This window comes from Corvus cornix, chromosome 1 (assembly GCF_000738735.6).
Source record: "Corvus cornix cornix isolate S_Up_H32 chromosome 1, ASM73873v5, whole genome shotgun sequence".
Taxonomy (NCBI): domain Eukaryota; kingdom Metazoa; phylum Chordata; class Aves; order Passeriformes; family Corvidae; genus Corvus; species Corvus cornix.
Window position 1 is genome coordinate 116,927,074 of NC_046332.1, and position 23,148 is coordinate 116,950,221.

The window sequence follows — 23,148 nt, forward strand, 5'->3', positions numbered from 1 at the left end:
TGCCCAGAGGCACAGGGCTGCTACCTTCTCCCTGACCCCTCTCAGTCTTCTCAACTACCCTGTTGAGATAGCCCTGGCCAGGCTGCTTTGACCTCTACCCAAACCCAGTATCCTTTGCCCTCTTCCCCAGTTGTAAGTCTAGAAAATTGTTCAAAGTGCCGTTTGCCATTATCCCCCCCCATCCCACATAGCCACAAAATGGCAGAGACCGCATGGCACGCTCCGCCTTTTCACCTCCTCCTTCCCACAGTCCCTTTCCCCCGCCTCCTCCTGACCCTTTCCTGTCTCCACCCCCTGATGTGACTGTTTTGAGCTCCTCCCACATGTCGGGTACCACCCCCTGCATCAGGAATCTCCACCCTTCCTGTGACCGCTCCTCCTTGTCCTCAGTTCCCTCCCACTGTGAGGGACCTTCCAGTTCCCACACTCCCGGTCCCCACAGGGTAGAAATCAGAACCGATGCCTCTTGAAATCGGGTCTGGGAGTCCCCTCCTACCCCTCCTACCCCTTCGCTGCTCCTGTTACCCATGACAGAGCAGGCAATAACCCCACATGGAAACATTTTGACCCCTCAGGCCTCAAAGAGTTTTGCAAAGCCCAGAAGGAGTTCGGGAGGGAGAGTCAGTATTTCAAGAACCTCCTGCAGGTAACTCTCACCACTACAGTGATAGTCCCGCATGACCTCAAAAGCATTTTCTCCTGCTTGCTTTCCCCATCTGAATTTCAAATGTGGGAAGAGGGTTGGAGAAAGCAATTGAGAGAGGTCCTTCCGATCCTACTGCAGGATCCAAAGAATGCAGGGGTTTCCACGGATCACCTTACCGGTGAGGGGTTATTAGCCAAGCCACAGAACCAGGCTCAAAATACACCAGAGCCGGTCCTGAATGCTGTGAAACAAGCAGCTGAGCAAGTGTTCTTAATGATGCCTCCTAAATTGGCACCTCAACTGAATTATACAGAGATTCAGCAACTGCAAAATGAGCCATTTATTGATTTTGTGGATAAACTGAGGCTCATGGTGGAGAAACAAGTGGAAGACCCTAAAACAAAGGAACATATTATAACTCAAATTGCAAAAGCTAATGCTAATGAACCCTGTAAAAGAGTGATTTTAAATCTTCCATTTGACCCTCCACCGACCCTAAACCAGATGATTCATGCTTGCACGACATTGGTGCCAATTCATCAGCCAAATTTAAAAACGAGGGGGAATGTAGTAGGAACTGCTAGTTCCACTGAAGCAACAGCACCCCAGGACAAAAAGAATTCTAATTGGGTCTGTCACAGGTGTGGTAAACCAGGGCATTTAGCCTGGAATTGCAGAGCCCTGGCTCCACACTCACCCACAGGCCAATCCATTGTAGAAAGGAGACATCAGACACTGAAAAAACTGTTGGAACAACAAAGAGGCGGCAATGAAATCGCCGCCCCCATCCTGAGACTCTCTAAAGCGTTGTTCACTTTAAACTTTTTAAACTGTTCTTATGAGGAACCCAACCCTCCTATCATGAGACACTTCACAAACTCTGGCAAACGTAAACTAACTGAGAGACCTGAGGTCCTCATAAAAGATCCTGACACATTATAAATACATGGTCCATACCCCCTGGTCACCTGGGGTAGAGGCTACGGGTGTGTTTCCACCCCAGAGGGTCCAAAATGGATCCCTGGGAAGTGGATCAAGCTTTTTTTGAAACCACCAACAGATACCAAACAGAATAAAGAAGCTGCCACAGCCTGGAAGAGGAGAAAAACCAGACCACCTGAAAAAAAGACTCCTCTTCCAGGCCTGAAAGACAAACCCTCCCCTTCCCAGTCCCCCTAATGTGTTTCCCTTCCCAAAATGATCCCTCATTTTATTTTGAAAGAGGGGGAGTCCACGGGAGCCATCATTATTTAAGTTAATTGTATTTGTGTTGTACTTTTCCTAAAGCTACCACCCTTGACTGCGTGATGACCTCCTACCTGCTGCTGTCCCACCTGCTGCTGCAGCTCCTCCTGGGCCACCACCAACGAGGCGAGGCATGGAACATACCACAGCCACAAAACAATGTGTGGGTATTGCTGGCCCAAGCCCTCAACCAGACAGGGATATGCTTGGGCACAGGCAGGGTGAAGGACCCGATGTCTTCCTGCCTTGTTGGTATTCCCTTGCACGCTGAGGAGTTTGTTCACGACACCCACAGCCTCCAGCCCCACCGCTGGGACCGGTGGATGTGGAAACTTCCAATAGCCATACAGGAGCCCTGAGAACTACATCTTCAGGGATCCACTGAGGCAGCCTTTTGTTTTAACTCGCACTATAGTAAGCCGAGACACCAATTCCCAGTCAGCCCTTTCAATAAAATGTACAGAACCCAGGCTGGTGTCACAGTATGGCCCTGTCAGTTTCCAGCTCCGTCAGTCACAGCAAAGTGCTGCCAGAGGGTTTATTCTTCATCTGTGGGGACCGGGCATGGAACAGAATCCCACCATTTCTCACAGGAGGCCCCTGCACTCTGGGGCATTTGACCACCCTCACCCCAGACAGGGCTCAACTTCTCAAATGGTATAATCTAGCTAATCAGGCTAGATCAAAACACTCTATTCACAAAATCCCTGATGATTGTGATGATTTGGTCACTAATTGGCCTCATTCTGAAAGAGTTATCCTGTCAATTTTCCTGCTGTGGGTGGCGGCAGCTGAGGCCCTTGGAGAACTGGAGCAGATTTCTTGCTGGCTAGGGAAAAAGCCCAAGCCACATCCTTTGCCCTCAGCCAGCTTTTACCTGAGGAAGAAAAAACAAGGCAGGCAACATTACAAAATCGAGCTGCCGTCGATTTCCTTCTCCTCACCCATGACCACAGCTGCAATGAGTTTGAAGAACTTTGCTGTATGGACCTTTCGTCAAAGAGCAAGTTCATCCACGCCGAAATTAAGGAAATTCGCACCCAAGTAGACAACCTGCATGCAGAGGGCAGCGGCTGATTTTCAAACCTCTTTTCAGCCTCCAGTTCTCTTTCGCCCACCGGGAGCTTCAGCAGCCAGATTCCCTCTGTTATCAAAGACATTGTTTGGGTTTTGGTTATGGTGGTGTTAATTTTATTAGCCCTTCCCACTTCTAAGTGCTTAGCTTTAAAACCCCTTAAGTCCTCTCCCTCATTTCAATGTAATAAAAATGGAGGAGATGTTGCTGTGACCCAGCCCACGGCTGGGCTGGGGGAGTTGAATGAAAAGACCTCCAGGACCAAGTCCAACACTGCCCAAAGGTTGGGCCTCCTCAGCTCCTGCTGAACTAAAAACTCCCACAGAGGCATGCGAGAGCTGGAGGAAGTGCTGATGATAATGAACTGATTTTGGAGTGATTGTCTGCCTTCAGTGCCTGAGGAGGGACAGAGACAGAGCTCTGCGAAGTGCCCAAGGCTGCAGCTGCCCCTGCTGACATCCAGGCACTGCTCAAAGTGAACCTTTTAGCTTGAAATTCATCCCATCCCACCCCTGCCATGGCAGGGACACCTTCCACTGTCCCAGGCTGCTCCAAGCCCCAGTGTCCAGCCTGGCCTGGGACACTTCCAAGAATGGGGCAACCACAACCTTTCCAAGCCAGTCTTCTGAACTTCAGAGGGCTCCTTCCTTCTCCTGAGCTTTCTGCTGAACTTTGCATGACTGATAAACGTGGTTTCCTTTCTTTCTTTTATGTCTGAAGAGAAAAAGAAGGACATTGTAGGGAGGGGCTGGGTTTAGGCCTCTACTGGAGATGTTGTGGCCCTGGGAGGACGTTACAGAAGCCTTCCAGTAGCTGAAGGGGCTTCAGGAATGCTGCAGAGGGACTTTTCACAAGGGCCTGGAGTGATAGGACAAATTCGATATTAGGAAGGAATTCTTGGCTGTGAGGGTGGGCAGGCCCTGGCACAGGGTGCCCAGAGCAGCTGGGGCTGCCCCTGGATCCCTGGCAGTGCCCAAGGCCAGGCTGGACACTGGGGCTTGGAGCAGCCTGGGACAGTGGAAGGTGTCCCTGCCATGGCAGGGGTGGAATGGGATCTTCAAGGTCCCTCCCAGCCCAACCCATTCTGGGGTTCCATGGCCTCTGGAGTGCCCACACATGGATGCTGTGGATGGACAGGACCAGGCACTGCCCCGATGCCCGTCCCACCACCCTCACCAGCCCTGACTCTCTCCCAGGTCCCTCCTGCTCTGCTCCTGCCCTTCCCCTGCACTTCTCACCTGTACATTTATCCACACATGGGCTTTTTCCTCTCAGCCCCCATATTTTCCTTACTTCAGGCATTTCTTTTCCTCCTGGGCAAACAAGTCTTCCCAGTTTTTTTGAATTCCCTCCCACTCCAAACAATAGGCCAGGCACAGAGTGAAACTGTCCCTCCTTAAATCAGGCTGCCACACATTCCTCCTGCTGGTGCTGAACTCAGGATTCCCATTCTTCACTGGCCAGCAGGAAAGACTGAATCCTGTTCTGGATCTCAGTCAGGACTGAAAAAGCCACTGGTGTTGCCCATCCTGTGTTTGTTGCCTCAGTCATGATCCAGGGATAGCACCAGCACAAGCAAGGGATGAGCTGACCTCAGTCACCATGTTTGTAAAAGAGTTGGACTTCATCACTGAGATGTTTTAATGAACTGCTCTGGTTCCCTACTTAAAAAAATTCCCAAACCTCTGCTGCCTCATGACTGAAAAGGAAATGCCCTCAGAAAACAGGGAACAGGTAAAGGGAAAGCTGAGGATGAAAATAGCTTCAGATCAACACAAAGACACTTTGGAAAACCCAAACTTACCATGGGAGAGCAGTTCTTTCATGGACATCCCAAACTTCTACAAAACCCATTGCATTTCACAGAATCCCGGAATCCCTGAGGCTGGAAAAGCCCTCCCAGCCCAGCCAGGCCCAGCTGTGCCCGATGCCCACCTTGTGCCCAGCCCAGAGCACTGAGTGCCACTCCAGCCCTTCCTGGGACACCTCCAGGGATGGGCACTCCAAACCTCCCTGGGCAGCCCCTGCCAAGGCCTGAGCTCCCTTTCCATGGGGCAATTCCTGCTGCTGTCCAACCTAAAAGTAGTTTTGGATTAGAAATTGGGAAGTAATCTTTCCTGTGAAGCTGGAGAGGCCCTGGCACAGAACATCTGTGGCTGCCCCATCCCTGGAATGTTCAGTTCCAGGTTGGACACTGGGGCTTGGAGCAATCTGGGACAGTGGGAGGTGTCCCTGCCCATGGCAGGGGCTGGAATTGGATGATCCTTAAGGTCCCTTCCAACTGAGCCATTCCATAACTCCACCACGCCATTCATAAGGCCATGACTAAAGGATTTACTCATTTTAAGCCTCCTTTCTTTGTTCCACATGAGGAAATGGAAAAAGTGAATTCCTGTTGATCAACCCCTCTACCAGATATAGCACATTATTCCTTTTGTTTGGAAAGTTTCGTTTCCAAACACCATCCATTAATCAAAGCCCATTAATGCAACGCATTTACCATCCACATATTTTCCAGCAGATCTCACCACGGGAATGTTTTTTATCCTGGTGTTGTGACCAGCTCCACTCCTGTCAAAAAACTTGGCGTGGCATCACCTTTTAACCCAAATTAAAATAAAATAAGTGGGATTCTTGTCCATTTAGGAGTTTTAACCACCTGTCAGCCATCACAGCAGTGCTCTGGACAGTGAGGACCACTGGGAATGACGAGGGGCTGGGAGGTGGGGGAACACTTTAATCCTTTGCCTTGATGCTGGTGTCGGTTTGGAATTCTCTTCCATTCAGCTCTGCCCTAGCAAAGCTGAGCTTTAACATCCTTAGGTCTTCTCATCCTTCACTAAGTGTAGTAAAGCTTCTGATGGCAAATTAATTAAACATGTTGACAGCCATGATTTAATTGGACATGAGGGAACCTCCTGAAAAGAGTCAGAGAGGTGTCCCTCAAAGTGAAGCTTTCTAGGACACAGCAGTGGCAGGAAAACAAAATCTCTGCTTGCTCTACTGCACTTGAAGTTCAAATTTAACCCCTTCTTTTTCCATAGAACAGAAAAATGTTCCCATGGGATTTTTTTTCTTCGGAATCTCATCCAAAAAGTCATGTACACAATACCATCAATGGAATTACTGAATGGCTTGGGGTGAGAGGGACCTTAAACTTCATCTCATTCTACCCTCTGCCATGGCCAGGGACACCTTCCTCTATCCCAGGTTGTTCCAATCCCTGTCCAACCTGGCCTTGCAGAGGTGTCCATGATCTGGAGGCTGCTCACCACACCAGTCAATAAACCCGGACACAAAACTGCTTAAAATACCAAGAAACAAACCCAAAATAATCAAGGTATCAACACTTCTGTTTTTAATTAAAGCTCCAGCATCCAAACTCTCCAGTGGCTTTGGATCACAGAATGGGTTGGGTTGGGTTTGGGGTTGGCTTTCTTTAAAACTGAGATTAACAATAAATTACCTGCAAATGTGGCTTTTACGGGTCAAAGAGTCATCAGGGCTGGAAGAGACGTTCAAGGTCACCCAGCACCACCAGCATCACCCCAAGGGCCACATCCAGACTCCTCCTGAGCACTCCCAGAGACAGTGACTCCAGCACTCCCTGGGCAGCTCATCCCAAGGCCTCACCACTCTTCCAGGAAAAAAAAAAACCTGTAATATCCAATCTGCACTTCTGTGACCTCCCAACACCATCTGGAGAGCAGAGACCGAGTCTGTGGTGGCTGGGCCAGGCGTCCAGCAGTCACCCCTGGCCAGGAGTGTCAAACCAAGGCTGTTTTTCCTTTCAAGGTGTGCCAGGATTTCCCTCCTTGCCCCAGACATCAGCCAACAAAGCAAATGCACTCAGGGCAAAGTCAGTGCAAATAACTGGGGAGTTTTCTCCAGGTCCAAAGGAGGAGGATTGCTTCCTCCCCAGCTCCACCCACAGCAAACCCAGCACAAAAGCCTTCTGTTCCGTCTCCCAAGGAAAAATCCCCTGGCATTTCACTTGGATTGATAATATGCAATAAACTGAGGCTGGAACTGAGTAAATGTGTTGGGTTGGAACACAGGGACTCTGAGCATGGATTTATCCCTATTCCTGGGGCTGCACATGCACAGGGACTCTGGGATCCCAGCACAGGGAGGACGTGGAGCTGCTGGAGAGAGGCCAGAGGAGGCACCAGGATGAGCAGAGGGATGGAGCAGCTCTGCTGGGAGGAAAGGCTGCGAGAGCTGGGATTGTTCAGCCTGGAGAGGAGAAGCTTTGGGCTGAGCTCAGTGTGGCCTTGCAGGGCCTGAAGGAGCTGCAGGAAAGCTGGAGAGAGACAATTCCCAAGGCATGGAGGGCCAGGAGCCAGGGAATGGCTTCCCAGTGCCAGAGGGCAGGGCTGGATGGAGATTGGGCAGGAATTGTTCCCTGGGAGAGTGGGCAGGCCCTGGCACAGGTGCCCAGAGCAGCTGGGGCTGCCCCTGGATCCCTGGCAGTGCCCAAGGCCAGGCTGGACATTGGGGCTTGGAGCAGCCTGGCACAGTGGGAGGTGTCCCTGCCATGGCAGGGGGTGGCACTGGATGGGCTTTAAGGTGCCTCCAACCCAAACCCTTCCATGATTCCATGATTGTCCCTGGCCAGATGCTGGGATCCCCTGCAGTGGGACCCCTCCACGTGGTTTCTGTCCCAGTCCCTCTGTGTGGAGCTGCTTTGCTGGTGCAGGATCTGCTGCTCCCTCTGGCAGCGACTCATCCCACGGAGCGGAGCGCTGGGAAATGGGAGATGTTTGGAAGCAAAGGAAGCAGCAGCTGACAGAGCCCCAGTGGCAGCCAGGCTGGGGATCATCAGGAGTCTGGCATTCCCTGAGCCAGGATCTGGATTTTGCACTGTCAGCTCGAGCAGAACTGGGTTTTGTGGTGATTGATGCTGAGGTTGGGTAACAGCACCAAAACGGTACCGAGTCCCTTCCCACCCCCCTGGGCAGGAGGTGGCAGCTCCCTGGAGTGTCCCTGGGATATAACAATGAGTTATCCCACGGGGAATAGAGCAAATCCAGCCCCTCGGTGCCTCTCCTTGTCCCCAGCAGCCAGGCTGGGCAGTGCTGGAGCAGCTCAGCAGGACAAACGAAGGTGTTTAGTGCCGAGGAAACGCTGGCAGTGCTGCCCACTCCATCCCTCTTCCCGACACATCCCTCTTCCCGCTCACTGCCACCAGAAAGGTCACGACTTCCCAGAATTCACATCAATCCTGGCTGCCCTGGGGTATAGGAAATGGATTTCCAGTAGGATTTCATTTCCAAAGTGTTCTGGTAAAGAGCTCTGAGAGCTTTCCCTGTGCCAGGGAGCCGGGAGCTGAGCCATGGATTGGGGTTGTTCCTGTGGCCACCCCACTTGTGCTCAGGGATTTGTTCTTCCTGGCCTCTGTATCTCCCACAGCTGAGTGTCTCTGCTCACACTGCAGCTCTTGAGACAGATTTTTTTCTGGAGCCTGATGTTTGTGAAGGAAAAGCATCACCGTGAGCTTTGTGGACAATTAATCACAGTGTTTGATTAGTCCTTCCCTCCTCCTCCTCCTCCCGGCCCCCTCTGCAATCTTCTGTCCCATTCCAACACTTCCTCAGCTGCTGCTCCTGACCTCAAGAGCTGCAGAAACAAGCAGTGAACTCAAAGAGCTGCAAGGAGAGTTCTGTCCAGCCCAGTCATTTCTCCAAGATGTGTTTGAGATGCTGTGTGTGAACCCCGTGCCTTGACAGCAGGTGGAGGATGCAAGGAGAACACACAGGGAACAGAATTCCTGGGGGAGGGAATTGCAGGATCCTCCTGGTTCGAACAATGAAGGTCAAAGCTGCTGCCTGGCAGGACATGGAGTGTCCTGGCTGGAGGCAAATGGGGCAGTTGTGATGAAGGACACTTGGAAGGACTTTGACTTCTTGTTAGAAAGGAAAGAAAGCTGCAGGGAAAAGTCTGGATTTTAATTGCATTTCCAGTCTGTGGAAGGTGGCTCTGGCTCAAACAAGGCACTGCCCAAGAGGTCCTGTCCTGTATTTCCTAGATCCCAGAATCCTGGAATCCCTGAGGCTGGAAAAGCCCTCCCAGCCCAGCCAGGCCCAGCTGTGCCCGATGCCCACCTTGTGCCCAGCCCAGAGCACTGAGTGCCACCTCCAGCCCTTCCTGGGACACCTCCAGGGATGGGCACTCCAAACCTCCCTGGGCAGCTCTTCCCAAGGCCTGAGCTCCCTTTCCAGGAAGAAATTGCTCCTGGTGTCCAACCTGAGCCTCCCCTGGCACAGCTTGAGGCTGTTTCCTCAAGGAATCTTCCAGAAGGGAAACAGAGCTGCTGTGCCCACCAGGAAATTCTGGAATCCATTTGGATGAGCCCTAGCTCTGTGTTCACTCTGAAGTCTCAGACAACACTAAAAATCCACATGATATTAAAATCCTAATTAAAAACCACCCAGCAAAAGCCCGAAGCAATTTGCTGAGTAACCCTCCCTTCTCCAGGAGCTCAGCTCTGGGAACTCTCTCCTTCCAGGGCAGCAGAATGGAAACTTCGACACAACTTTAATTACAGGGCAGTGGTGCCATTGCAGCTCCCAGGGCAGGTCAGGAAGCTCCCAGCCCGGCATTCCGGCACGTCCCGGCTCCAGTGGCTCCTGCTGATTAAGGAGAGTGCTTGAGCAGCCAGAATTTGTCCAGGAGATTAAGAAGCAGGTGCAGCACATTGCAGAGGCAATCCCTGTGCCAAACTGTGTGTGTGGGAGAGGCATTCAGCAAGAACTTTCCATGCCTTGTCAGCACATGGAGCTATCCAGGCTTCCACAGCCTTCCAGGGACGGGACTGGCAGAGTTTTGGGAAGGGTTGTGCTGCTTAGCAGGAAAAGCTGCTTTTTATGGCAGGTCCTGTATTTTCCCACTCAAGTAACACCAATAAATGGATCATTACTTACTGTAACAAAGGCTCAATCCAGCACGGCTCAGCTCCTGGAAAAGGTCAAAAAAAATCCATGCTGCTGTTAAAGGCACTTAACAGAATCCTAGAACTGGGTTGGAAAGGATTTTAAGGATCCTGTCCTGGGCAGGGATACCTCCCACTGTCCCAGGCTGCTCCAAGCCCCAGTGTCCAGCCTGGCCTTGGGCACTGCCAGGGATCCAGGGGCAGCCCCAGCTGCTCTGGGCACCCTGTGCCAGGGCCTGCCCATCCTCAGGGTGGATTTATTCCCAATAGGATAAACCGGGAAGGATTTATTCCCAATATCCCATCTAACCCTGCCCTCCTTCCATTTAAAACCATTCCCCTTGTCCTGGCACTCTCTGCCCATGTAAAAAACTCCTCTCCCTCCTTTTCTATATTCCCCTTTAGGCTCTGGACTGGGCTCTTAAGTTCTCCCAGGAGTCTCCTTTTCTCCAGGCTGAACCTCTTCCATCAGCCTGACAGTAACTTCCAAGAAGGAATTATTTGAATGAAATGGTTACTAAATCACACACACACTCTGGGAATTAGGATCACTTACACAGAGCCACAAGCGGAACCCAAAATTTACCTTTTCCATCTGGAACCAGCCAGCTTTCCCTCTGTGTGGCCCCACGTGCTCCTTCAAAGCAAAGAGATTTAAGAAGAGAAGTGTCTTACAGCAGTTTGTAAAGGCAGGATCGTAAAATCATGGAATGGTGAGGGTTGGAAGGGATGTCAAACCCTTTTTCCGTATCTGCTGTGGGGAAGGGAGCCGGAGCTGCAGGCTGAGTGTGGAGTTTGTTTTACCCAGGATAAAACCATTGTTGGGTATTTAGCTCCACCTATGGGCACCTCCTCGTACCTCTGTAAACCTTTCAGATTTAGCAATTTAGTCCCGTTTTAAGGCTCTAATCCCAGAATCATCAGGGTGGGCAGAGCCCTCCAGGATCACCCAGTGCCACCCCAGCAGCACCAGCAGCACCCCAAAGCCTGTCCCCAAGGGCCACATCCAGACTCCTCCTGAGCACTCCCAGAGACAGTGACTCCAGCACTCCCTGGGCAGCTCATCCCAAGGCCTCACCACTCTGGCAGGGAAAAATTGTTTCCAATCTCCACCCTGAGCCTCCCCTGGTGCCATTTGAGGCCATTTCCTCTCCTCCTTTCCCTGCCCCCTCCTGTCAGGGACTTGTGGGGAGCCACAAGGTCCCCCCTGAGCCTCCTCTGCTCCAGGCTGAGCCCCTTTCCCAGCTCCCTCAGCTGCTCCTCCCAGGATGTGTTTTCCAGCCCCTTCCCCAGCTCCGTTCCCTTCCCGGGCCACGCTTCAAAGAAACTCCAAACAAAAGGAACTCCTGGCAGGAAAACACACAGAGACACAATGTGACAGAGTTTGGAATGTGGCAGTGCCCACTTAGCAATGGAAATGGTGTCAAGGAAGATAAACCCAGCCCTGCCAGCTCCATCCTGTCCCTCGTCATTGGAGCCACCTCTGTGCTCCTGCCTTACTCCCTGTAACATGTTCAAAATTCGGAATTATTTGAAAGCTTAATGTCAAAACTTTCTTTACCAGTGTCTTGGGGAATGTTTTTATCATTGTTTTGTCTTTCTATATCCAACTATGAATTATTAAAAGCATTAGCAAGGAGTCATTTTCTGGTAAATGTTTCTCAGGTGTGTTGGGCCAGGCAGGATAAAAGCAAAGAAGAAGAACTTGTGTTCCTCAGGACAAGCAAAAAGCAGGAATTGAGCAGGCAGGTGATAATGCCAAGGGGAAAATCCCTGCTGGAATTGTCCAAATGGTTCCAGAGCTGCTGCAGTTCATTCCTTCCCCATCCCTGGCAAGTCTGGACTACACAGAGAACGACTGATCCACTTGTCCAATTTCAAATATCAAAGTTACTTCACCTGGTGCTGCTCTGGAAAACAAAACTCAGATTTAAACCAAACTTTGGTCCTTCAGAGGTCGTTGCCTTCACGTTGAGAACAAGGAAGGGCTTTAAGTGGGTACCAGAAACTCCTTTTTGCCCTGACAGCACTTCCATCCCTGTCCACAGCAGAGCCTTCATGGGTTTGCCATAATTTCCCTTCCAACAAAAAGACTTCAAGTTATCAAGTAGAGCCACTTAAACACTGATGTATTTCCATACTCCAGGAGCTTCAGAAATCATGGAATCATGGGATGCTTTGGACTGGAGGGACCTTAAAGCTCACCTCATTCCACCTTCCACTGTCCCAAGTTGCTCCAAGCCCCATCCAAGCTGGCCTTGGACACTTCCAGGGATGGGCAATCCAGAACCTCTCTGGGCAACCCCCCAAATTATTCATTTTTATATCAATATTTATGAATGCACAGAGATTATCCTGGAGCAGGAAGATGTTGATACCTTTATTAGGAACTTCAGGCACAGAAGAATCAGGTTTTCACTGGAACATTCCCCACTGGATTTTATTCATGAGCAGATTCTCACATCTGGAGATCCTGCAGCTCTCTGAAGGCTGGAAAGCTTTTCTAGGAATCAATTTATGAGGGCCTGGCACTGCATTCTGCCCCTTTGGAAGCTGGAAATTCCCATTTTGGCACCAAACCTGGAGTGGCTCCATGCAGAAAATACCAGGACATTTACAAGAAGACAACAAAATATTTTAATTTCAATCTGCCCCGTGCTATACAAGTGTATAAAATACCAACTAAGCATCCAGTGGAACATTACAAAAATAAAAGAACCAGAAAAAGCAAGCAGCACACCGGAGTCATGAGGACAGGACGTGGCAGATCCAACCAGGAACACACTGTGAGCATTCCAAGATTTCCATGGTTCCCACCTCAGGCAGGGGTCAGGTATTAAAATGACAAAAATGAGATTGATTGATGGTTTTCACTGAAAAGCAGCTCTGCTTTTGTAGGAAACGCAGCAGCAGCCACCTGGGTTTCTACTGCCAAACTCATGTTTTGATTTTTCATGGAAAAAGGACAGGACAGGAATTATTCCAAAGGTTTTTAATTGAATGTGGTGAGAACACAAAGTCCAGCAGTCATTTGAGAAACATGGAAAAATCTTGGAAAGGCTTCAAGGCAGTTGTGGCAAACCTACAAAGTTTCTCTCCACTTGATTCCTTTATTTTGGGTGTTGAATGCAGCACGTGGAGCCAGCTGAGGGTAGCCCAAAATAACCCCATTTTCCTGTGTGTCCAGCTCCAGCAATCCATGGAATTAGCTCTTCTCAACAGTTCCCATGGAGCCAGGGCCACTTAGACACCAAAACCAGGCTTTGTTCCAGTTTCCAGGGACTAACAATCCAAGCTAGAGCAGAATATTCAATATATTCCTGCTCTCTAGTCCCAGATTTCTGTGTCAGTCAGGAATGCCAGGCCTTCCATAACACCTTGATTCCCTGCACCTCAGCCTGGAATGGCTCCATTCTTTTTAAAACAGGTATTATTTTAAAAAACCAAGGTGTGAACCAGGCATTTCAATCAAAACTTGCTTCAATCTCTTCTCAGACCAACCGTGTGGCAAAAGCAAACCAAGAGAGAGCCACAGTTTGATTCCTAAAAACACAATGAGAGGCTTCAAACATCCCTTTTCCAAGACCCCAAGTGGTATTTTCCATGGATAGCAGTTCCTATCTCTTCCAAAAAATACTGAACCCTGTTGCAAGGTGAGGATCTCCAGTTTAAAAAAGCACTAATAAAATATTTCTGTCATCTTTCTTGGAATCTGCATTTTGGAGCCTTTGAAGACTGCCATATAAAACCCCTAAAGCTTCTCCCACATATTCCCACTGCTGAAATAAGCATTCCTTGGCATTAAGCATTTCATCCCAGCTGAGTTTGGAAGCAAAGCTCAAGAAAGTTTGGATTTGTGGATATCCAAAGCCAGTAGAAAAAGATCCAAGTGTGCAGCTTGGAGTAGGAATGGACAAGGAAAAGGCACTCCAGCTCTCCTCACTGGTTCCTGGGTGGAATTTTCCAATCCCTATCAAATCTTTGCTCCCCAAAAATGCAGATTCAAGTTTATCCATCTTTTTTTTTTTTTTTTTTAACTGGAAAAAATCCCACTGCTCTGAATATGCACCATCAGCATTATTTGAGTCCTTTTTTTTCCCCCCCAAGTCAAAGCTCCCAAACGAATCCTATTGAATATATAAATTATCTGAACTTAAATAATTTTAAACCCATGTATTCCAGAACTCTCCTATTGCACGTTTTTCCATTGCTTTGCCAGATAAAACCCTTTGCAGGAATTTCACAAAGGTTAAAATTTTAGAAGCACAACTTCCAGAGCACCAAAAGCAGGTGCTGGAGGAATTGTATCCTGCTGGAAAACCAGTGCCAATAAAAACAGATATAAATATATCATGTATATACACATCCAGGAGGAATTCTGGGAGGCTGAGATAATAAATACTTGAAACAATTCCCAGATTTCCAGAAACTTGGGGGAAACTCTAGAAAATAAAGCAAATTACTTTAGAAGACCAAGAAGAAACATGCACAAAACCTAGTGTAAGAATAAGGGTTAAATTCCCATCATCTTTCCAACTCTGTTATCCCAAGGTTTTCCAAACAATCATCAGCTGGAGGATTTATGGGAGTACAGAACAAGGAAAGCTTCCCCCAGCTGCTTTTCCCCCAAAATAACCCCAGTTTGTCCTGTTTTGCCTCAAAATGTCACCTTCTCCCCATCCTTTGTTCCCAGGGATCCGGGAATACACTCAGCCCGTGGATCAACCTGAGGCAGCAAAACTAAGGATGGAATTCCTTCATTTTGAGCAAACTTAGCTTGGAATTCTCCTACCGCAGCTGCTGCCGCTGCCACCAAACGTGTGAGCTGCTGTTTCCACAGTAAAGGTTTTTCCCTGGCAGTTTTCTACTCCAAATCCTTGGAAAAAGCAGCAGCAGCTCAGCTCAGGTGGGCAGGAGCATAATCCGGCCTCCGGGTCTGGATAATTTTGGGTTTGGGTTTCTTGGTCTCCTCTTCCACATCATTTTCCTGGTCACTCTCACAGACATGGACAACAACGCTGGGAGTGGTGGCAGTGGCTGCATGGAGCTCGTATTTCTCTCCTGGAAGGGAAAACATTGGGAAAATGCCTTTAAAAGGAGCCAGCCTGTAGGAAATGTTACATGAGGCCTTTCAATATGGAAAATGTTGGACCCCTGGGTTCTGAGAATTTCAGCCTGTCAGTGCTGGGAGGCAGCGATCCTCAGAAACACACTGTATCCGATGCAAAACCCTGGGAAAAGCTTCCTAAATCGTGTGGTAACAATGAGGTTGTTGCTGTGTAATTGAAAGTTGTATCACTGGGTGGAATATGTAGAAATGTAGAAAATTAGGTTATGGGGATATAGGTAATAATAGGCTACAATATGGAGGATTTGGGGTGTGGGTTTATGTCGTCTCCTCTCTCCTTGTTCTTCATAAATCTAGGGGTTAAGTACTGGTCCAGAAGTTCTGCACTGCAGGACATGAAAAGTTAGTGATTGGACTGCAAGTAAAAACATATTACTTAGCATTTCATAATTGGTTAATTTAGACTTTAAAAAACCTTGGAAGTGAGAACTCAGGGCCGTTTTCCACCCTGCCAACTAAGAGGCACCTGTGTTACAGGTAAGAAAATAACAAACATCAGTAAAGAAGAAAAGCCTGGCATCTCCTGGGTTTAATCCAAACTCTGAGTAAAAGAACTCGAAATACAAAACCAGAGAAAACAGGAAAATAAGGGAGTGATAGAATGATGAAAGCCACGAGGTGCCAGCACAGAGCATCCTGAAGGGTTTCAGTGAGCATTGCCTTGAGATCTGGGTCTTCCATCATATAAAACATTGCTTTAAAGCAGATGTTAAATCATTACTATTAATAACTAATTACTATTAATAACTAAATAATAATACAATAAATAAAAATAAATTATAAGAGAAGACATTAAATAATGGTATTAAATTAAATCAAGGAAAGAACAAATGGTTTCTTCTCATCTCTTCCCTGGTCATCTTTCCTTCATTTTTTCCCTCTTTTCTTTATCCTCAATCCCTCTCCTTCTCCATGAAAAGCCCAACAATGCCTCTGCTCCACTTCCCTCAGAATTTTGGGAAGAAAAACTGGCCCAAAGAGCAATTCCATAGAGGAAAAAGCTCTTCCCTCCAGTTCTTTGGGAACACACACAGTGCTGGAGCAATCCCTGCCTGCTCCTTGGGACCCATCATTAATTCCATGTTCCAGGGAACATCCCAGTCCAGGGCAGAGCTTTAGAGGGCTCAACATTCCCAATAAACATGGAAAATCTCACAGAAAAGGGATTGCAGATCAGCCCAGGAGCTCAGTAACAGGAGAAAAGGACCAACTTTTAATGCCTGGAAAGCCTTTAGATATTTATTTTAAATTTTCTTTCTGGAATCCCTAAAATTGGAAAGGAAAACTCAAGAGTAAAGAAACAGCATCACGGAGCTGAACTTCCACACAAGCAGAGGCTGTTGTGTTATTTAGTTATTATTTATTCATTCCAGTTGTTCCATCAAAAACAACCTCTGCTTCCAAAACCCATTTCAGGAACAATAAAATCTTTGATGGAAATATTTCATAATTAAAAATGATGAAGAATATTTAATTAGAAGGATTCTTCATGGACAGATTTAAATCCCAACATGCAGGAGGTCAAAGCTGTGCCCTGCCCTTTTCTCCATCCTTTACAATTCCCTAAGTCTGGAGGTGCACAGGAATTGAAAAATCCCCCAGTAAAATGAACCTGACGCAGTTTTTATTCTCTGTAATCCTGTTATGAAATGTGGCCATTTTTCTCTCCCCTAAAATTAATAATACAGCTACAAACAGGTTAAATCAGAGTTGTCCTTGAGGAAAGATTAATTTGCACCAATTTTCATTAAATTTCATAAAATTGCATAAAATATGGGAGAAAATGAACTCAAGGGATGTGATCACTAATCAGTGAGAAAAGAAGTGGCAGGAATTTATCCCTCTCAAATTCCAAGGAATTTTAGGTTGATAGTTCCTCCTACACCCAGTAGCAGTTTCCTCCTCTGGGGCAAACAGAAATAAGAAGAAAATGGAAATAAGAAGAAAATGGAAATAAAAATTTCTTGGAAAAGTTTTAGAAATTCAGGAATTTTCGAGGTGTTTTCCCTAACCAAAATTCTGTTTTTACACCTTCTTACCTGGTCCTAGCTTGGAAATAGCATATAAAAGGTCATAGTTAATGACTGGAGTGGCATCCTCCACTTGTTTCCAATCCACAGGAGGAGAGGCAGGAGGGGAGATCAGAAACTGCTTGTCTGGGTTTGGGGGGGCCAGATGGGAGCTTCCAATGTGCAAAGTCTGGAAAAGAAGGGAGAAGCCAAAGGTGTCACTGAGAAAGATCCATGAATGCAGGGCTCAGCAGGAATGGGAAGGCTGGCACGGATGTCATGCTCTGCCCAGCACTCAGGGTGGCAGCACCAGCCAGGATACCACAGCTCCAAGGGAAATTCCAAGGGATGCTTTTCCCTTCAAATCAAACATCTGCCCTTACAAGACTCGAGCAGGAGGACACGGCCTCTAAGGCCTAATGAGAAATGGTGCTGGAAGTCACCCCCACCAGTGAGAGTGAGGCAATTCCAGGAGGGATAGGAATAATCTGGATCATGGGGGCTGTCCCTGGGGTCACTCATGGATTCATTTTCCCACTCCATTTCAGAGGGAAAAGCAGCTGGAAAAGCAGCTGGAAAAGCAGCCTGATTCCCAGAGCCAGGGTTTCTGTAGGAGCAGAGGCCAGCGAGCTCCAGAGCTGCTCTGGGGGAGATCCCCAAGAACGGGAAGGGCAGGGAGAGCCCGGAATGGGCAGCTCCAAACCTTGGATCCCTCAGGGACTCCCTGGGTGCTGGCAGAGCACAACCAGCCTCCCCCAGCCCTTTAAATTCTTGGAATGTGCTGATTCCCACCCAAGGTTATCCACTCAATTCAGAGGGAGAATAAATGGAAAATACCAACAGCCTCCAAATCCATGGAGCTCTGGAACAACCTTGGATCCTCTAATTAATCTGAAAAAATGACCATGAAGGAGGAAATTCTGCTTGAATCCCCCCAAGGATAATCCCAAAAAGCTTTACCTGAGCAAAATAGAGTTTGAGTTCTTTTCCAAGGAATTCTGTCTTGTCCAACTGGATCCTGGCATCTGCTGCAGATAAAGGGTTGCTGAAGTTAATTCTCACTCTTTTGAAGCTCTTAAAATACTGAAAGGTGAGGTCCCTGTCGTAGGGTCGGAACAGGGATTCAAATTTGGCCTGGAGAGAAAGGAACAGAGGAGAAAATCAGTCTTAAACACTAATAAAGACATTAATTAAAAAGTTACTAATAAGGGCAAATGACCACTTTTAAATATAGATTATTGTAACAGCTTAATTTGGGTTTTTTCCTTTTTCTTTCTAGAATGAACCTTTCTGCCTTATCACTTATTTTCTCTGCATCATTAAAGCAGATGATTATCATTAATAAGCAGTATTATTATATATTATCACTTATTATATTAACAGGAATAAGTGTTGGATGAGACACCCCAATTTCACAACGCTAAGATATTGAAAAGAAATGTTTCATATAAAATTAACACCCAAAAGCCTTGAAAAAAGTCTGCCAAGCCTTTGCCTAAATGTGCAAATTTCAAGGGAACCAATACAAGTTTTAATAGAGAAAAATGAAAAAATCCTATTTGATTGTCAAGCTAAATGTGATTTTCTTCAGTGACTCAGCACACAGAATAAAGTCCATGAACATCTCCTGCTTTCCTGCTATTTTTCATTTCATTTATGTAAACTGCTTCCACTCTCTCTTCAGGATTCCAGGCCAAAGGAGAGACACAAGAGGTGGCTCTGGAGCTGCCAGGCCCTTCCCAAGTGTTTTATTCCAATGGGTTCAGGATTCAAATTTGAGGCATTTCCAGACATTTTCTCTCCCCTAAAAGCTTCCTAGAAACTCAGGACAAAGCCAAAATAAACATTACTTCACTGAGGGGTTTTTACTGTAATATTTTTAATTAGTAGAGGGGAAAAAAGCAGGGAAATTACATAAGAAGGCAGGAAGTAATTCAGAATTTCATCTTCCTCCCTGAGAAGCTCCACTTCACAAACTCACCACAGCCGGGTGTAAAATCATTATATTTCAGAGAGATTTTAAAATCAGAGCTGTTCTGCTTCTCCAGCTTCTTCAGAATGAGCTCTGAAACAGGAGCAGAACCCTCCCCACACAGAGCTGGAATTTGGGAGCCTCAGAGCTGAGATACAACCATGAAAAATACACCCAAAAACTGCATTTCCAAGTTCCCATTCCATATTTAAACCCAGAGAGATCAGTTTTATATATATTTTTTTTAATTTATTTAAATATGTGATTGCAGTGGTCAGAAATGTCACTTTGGCACTATGACACTAAAAAGAAAATGTTTATTTTTGCCCTTAAGGTATCTTAGCAGTCAACAATTCACTGTATCAGGACCAATAAATATTTTATATTATTTTATATTTACATTATTTATTATTTCTTTTATATTGCCAATCAGTTAAACACAGATCCAAGAGGACTTCTTATAGTTTTAGCAGGAAAAAAATCCCAAGAAAAGTATCAAATGAATTATAAACTGGTGGATCTTGCTACCAAAATAAGAATTAAATATTTGCTGAAAATTCAGAATACGCCAAACAGTCAAAGAAGTCTGGAGAGAAAATTGAAATAATTTTCCCAGCTACACACAGCTAAGATTGAATAATTCCCAGAGCTGGAGCCATTCCCATCAGAGCAGGCTGGTGCACACCTCCAAGCTCCAAGCCTTTCACAGCACACTGGAATTGCCTTCCAAGGAAGGAAAAAGCAGCACCTCCAAAGTGAAGTTCCCAGAAATAACCCCATCAAACCTACCCTCGTTTCTGGCTGGGTGAAGACATCCCCATCTGCCAGGCAGGCGATGAGCGAGCTAAAACTGTAATGAAAATTGCGGAAATGCATTTTGGGGCTCGGCCCGAGCGATTCCCGCAGAAATCCCGGGATTTTCGGGAGCCCTGGCTGCTGCAGGCAGCGTTTATAAGGCAAGAGAGTCCAGCCCCTGGTGAAAAAAAGCTCTCAGAGCATCCTGTGTGTGACAGCGAATTCCTGAGCAGAGTCCCGCATGCTTGGAGGGAGTCGGGAACAAAATGTAAGCGGCACTGGAAAGAGGTGACGTCAGCAATTAGTCAGCTTCCCTCTGCTAATTACCGGGAGCATGGAAAATCCAGCTGAGCCGAGCTCGGCAGCTGCTCCCCAGCCTCTTTCTTGCAGCATAGTTTCCACTGGCAGTAATTCCACGCAGCTCCCGGCCTGCGCTGCTCCCGCTGCAATGGGACATTGCCCGATGGAAAATGTTCCTGCCACAGCAGCCCCGCTCCGGGAAAGGGCTGGAATGAAGGCAGCAGGAAAACTGCCTCACATTCCTGATTCTTTGGGGATGGGAAATGAATCCCTCAGCTCAGCAGCTTGTGCAACAAAAAAATCCACAGGTTGAAACTTCGAGATTGATCTGGGAAAATAATTTTCCTCCCATCACAAGGATTCATTTGGAAGCTTCTTCAAAGCAACTCCGTGGATTAATTACCATTCTCACCTTATTAAAAACTCTTTCCCAGCCTGGTTTTGTTGGGGGTTGGTTTGGGCTTCTTTTCCTAACAGGAGCTTGCTCAGCAACCTGGTGGCAAGGTTTTACCAGAACCTGAGCTACAGCAGCAGGGACCAGGTATGGAACCTGAATTCCTGACATCTTCTGGGACACCTGTCTCCCACTTTCAAAGCATTCCCAAAACACAGCACAGAACACAGGTTTTTGCAGTCTTTTCTTGCGGATTTTTTTTTTTTTGGTGGGTTTTGGTTTGGGTTTTTTTTAATCAAGAACCATTTTAAAAACTCATCACTATTTCAAGTAATTAATGAACTTTAAATTGAAGCTTTCACAAACTCTTTGAAACTCTCCTATGCACATTCAGCTACAAAATTATAATGAAGTCAAAATCTGAAGTGCCTTTAGTTCATTCTACTTTAACACAGGGCTATGACAGAAGCACCAAGTTTTAAGGAACACCTACAAACAATGCACAGTGCTACGTTTAAAACCTAATTTCATCAATATTTAACTACATAAAACTATTCACGTGAAGACTGTTCTCTATTTTTAGGGAATTCTTTGCTTAAATCCCCATTGAAAGTCAAACTCCCTGCTGCTCTTAGGCTACCTCAGTGTAAAAGTCAGCACAGCATGAAAAGAATACTCAAACCAATTTCTTGGAACCTTTTCTTGGAAGTCCCCACTTAAAAATCCCAGGATCACTGAGGCTGGAAAAACCCTTCAAGACTATCAAGTCCAACCTGTGACTGAATCATCACCCCCTGTCCCCAGCCCAGAGCACTGAGCACCACATCCAGACATTCCCTGGACACCTGCAGGGGTGGGGGCTCCAAACCTCCCTGGGCAGCCCCTGCCAAAGGCTGACCACCCTTTCCAGGAAGAAAGGGATGAATTCCATCAGTGAGGATGGGATGCAGCAATAATCAGGTCTGGGCACACACACAGCACACACAGAAACTCGGGTACTTCAGGAGAGGATTCACAACCAGCCCTGACGCCCCTGAGCCCAGAAAACCACCCCGAGCACATCCTAAATCCTGTCCCTGACCTGGAATTTGCTGGCAAGTATCCTGGAGACTTCGGATGTGGAAGGAGCAGGCATGACTCCATAAACCAGAGGTCAGGATGCTCACCTGGAAAGTATGGCCATGAATCACCTGAGCATAAAGGCAAACAGGCTGTCCACATGCCAGGGAATGCTGCAGCTCCTGATAAGAAAGCAGAGCAGGTTCCTGCTCTAACCTGGAACAGCCTCAGGTCACTGCAGCACCTCTGGGGGACATTTCTGTCCCCAGAGCTCATGAAGAGTGAAACATTAAAAATCCCTCTGATTGCAGCCCTCAAGGCCACCTACACATTTCTGAGAGCCAGGGAAAATTACTTCAGAAGCCACCTTTCAAACAGAACTTTGTCATCTAATTCAGGACTAGTCTGGCTATAAACAAACCAACTGGTTCTCAGAAATGTAACACCTCACAAAGCAATTTTTTCACACTTCTCTGCAGATTTAAAAGAACCATTTAAGTCCGACTGATACACACAATGTATTTAACTTGCCTGTTTAAAACCCCAAAGACTCAACCCCAGTATGTTCCACTTTGTTTTTTGACATGGTTGTGTCCCAAGTCATGGAATCACAGAAAGGTTTGGGTTGGGAGGGACCTTAAAGCCCTGAGCAGGGACACCTCCCACTGTCCCAGGCTGCTCCAAGCCCCAATGTCCAGCCTGGCCTTGGGCACTGCCAGGGATCCAGGGGCAGCCCCAGCTGCTCTGGGCACCCTGTGCCAGGGCCTGCCCACCCTCCCAGGGAACAATTCCTGCCCAAGATCCTGTCTAACCCTGCCCTCCTCCAGCTCAAGGCCAGGTCTCTCAGTGTATTAAACAAACCACCCTGAGTTATTAATACCAAACTCAAGCACTTTGTCAAAAGAAAAGCCCCAATTCCCACTGCCCCTGGGGCAGTTGGTGAAGGGCTGTTCCAGGCAGAGCTCTGTGTGGAGAGCCCTGAGCTCATGTGGAAACCAAGAGGCAAAGTTACAAAAGCCCCATTGCCACAGCCTGAGTGTTGCAATGTTCCTTCCACAGGGTCAGCTCTTGGAAGGTTTGGTACCCACATGCAAACACCTTGCCTGGAACAGGAACATTGCAACACCCTCAGAAGTCCTGGATTTGATGTTCTGATATAATCAGAGGGCAGCTTTTCTTCTCCCTTATCTCCTCTCGGAGAGTTTGCTGCTTCCTGTCCTCCCTTTGAGACTCCCTAGCAAGTACAGAGAGAGAACAAGGGCAAGATCACCTGCACAGGAAGGACAGGGACATGTTGGAGAGAGTCCATGGAGGCACCAGGATGAGCAGAGGGATGGAGCAGCTCTGCTGGGAGGAAAGGCTGCGAGAGCTGGGATTGTTCAGCCTGGAGAGGAGAAGCTTTGGGCTGAGCTCAGTGTGGCCTTGCAGGGCCTGAAGGAGCTGCAGGAAAGCTGGAGAGAGACAATTCCCAAGGCATGGAGGGCCAGGAGCCAGGGAATGGCTTCCCAGTGCCAGAGGGCAGGGCTGGATGGGAGATTGGGCAGGAATTGTTCCCTGGCAGGGTGGGCAGGCCCTGGCACAGGGTGCCCAGAGC

General features: G+C 47.6%; 1 protein-coding gene and 1 long non-coding RNA gene across 3 annotated transcripts in view; both read right to left on the reverse strand.

The window, feature by feature from the left end:
* Positions 1 to 9,174: 9,174 nt before the first annotated feature.
* LOC120410858 lies at positions 9,175 to 10,899 on the reverse strand. The gene is made up of 3 exons (XR_005603192.1): positions 10,484 to 10,899; positions 9,890 to 9,923; positions 9,175 to 9,598 (listed from the first exon to the last, which is right to left on the reverse strand). It is a non-coding gene; the product is annotated as an uncharacterized LOC120410858 (long non-coding RNA).
* A 1,358-nt stretch (positions 10,900 to 12,257) lies between these two features.
* RCAN1 (regulator of calcineurin 1) overlaps positions 12,258 to 23,148 on the reverse strand; it is a 34,336-nt gene continuing 23,445 nt past the window's right edge. The window contains exons 1-4 of one of the 2 annotated variants that reach the window (XM_010413204.4): positions 19,796 to 20,159; positions 17,995 to 18,168; positions 17,065 to 17,224; positions 12,258 to 14,958 (exon numbers count right to left, since the gene is read on the reverse strand). In XM_010413204.4, the coding sequence (XP_010411506.1) occupies positions 14,795 to 14,958; positions 17,065 to 17,224; positions 17,995 to 18,168; positions 19,796 to 19,882 (585 nt within the window). In that variant the 5' untranslated portion in view covers positions 19,883 to 20,159 and the 3' untranslated portion in view covers positions 12,258 to 14,794. Of the gene's footprint in view, positions 14,959 to 17,064; positions 17,225 to 17,994; positions 18,169 to 19,795; positions 20,160 to 23,148 lie in introns of those variants that run through there. The other variant, XM_039553731.1, reaches the window with a different exon arrangement.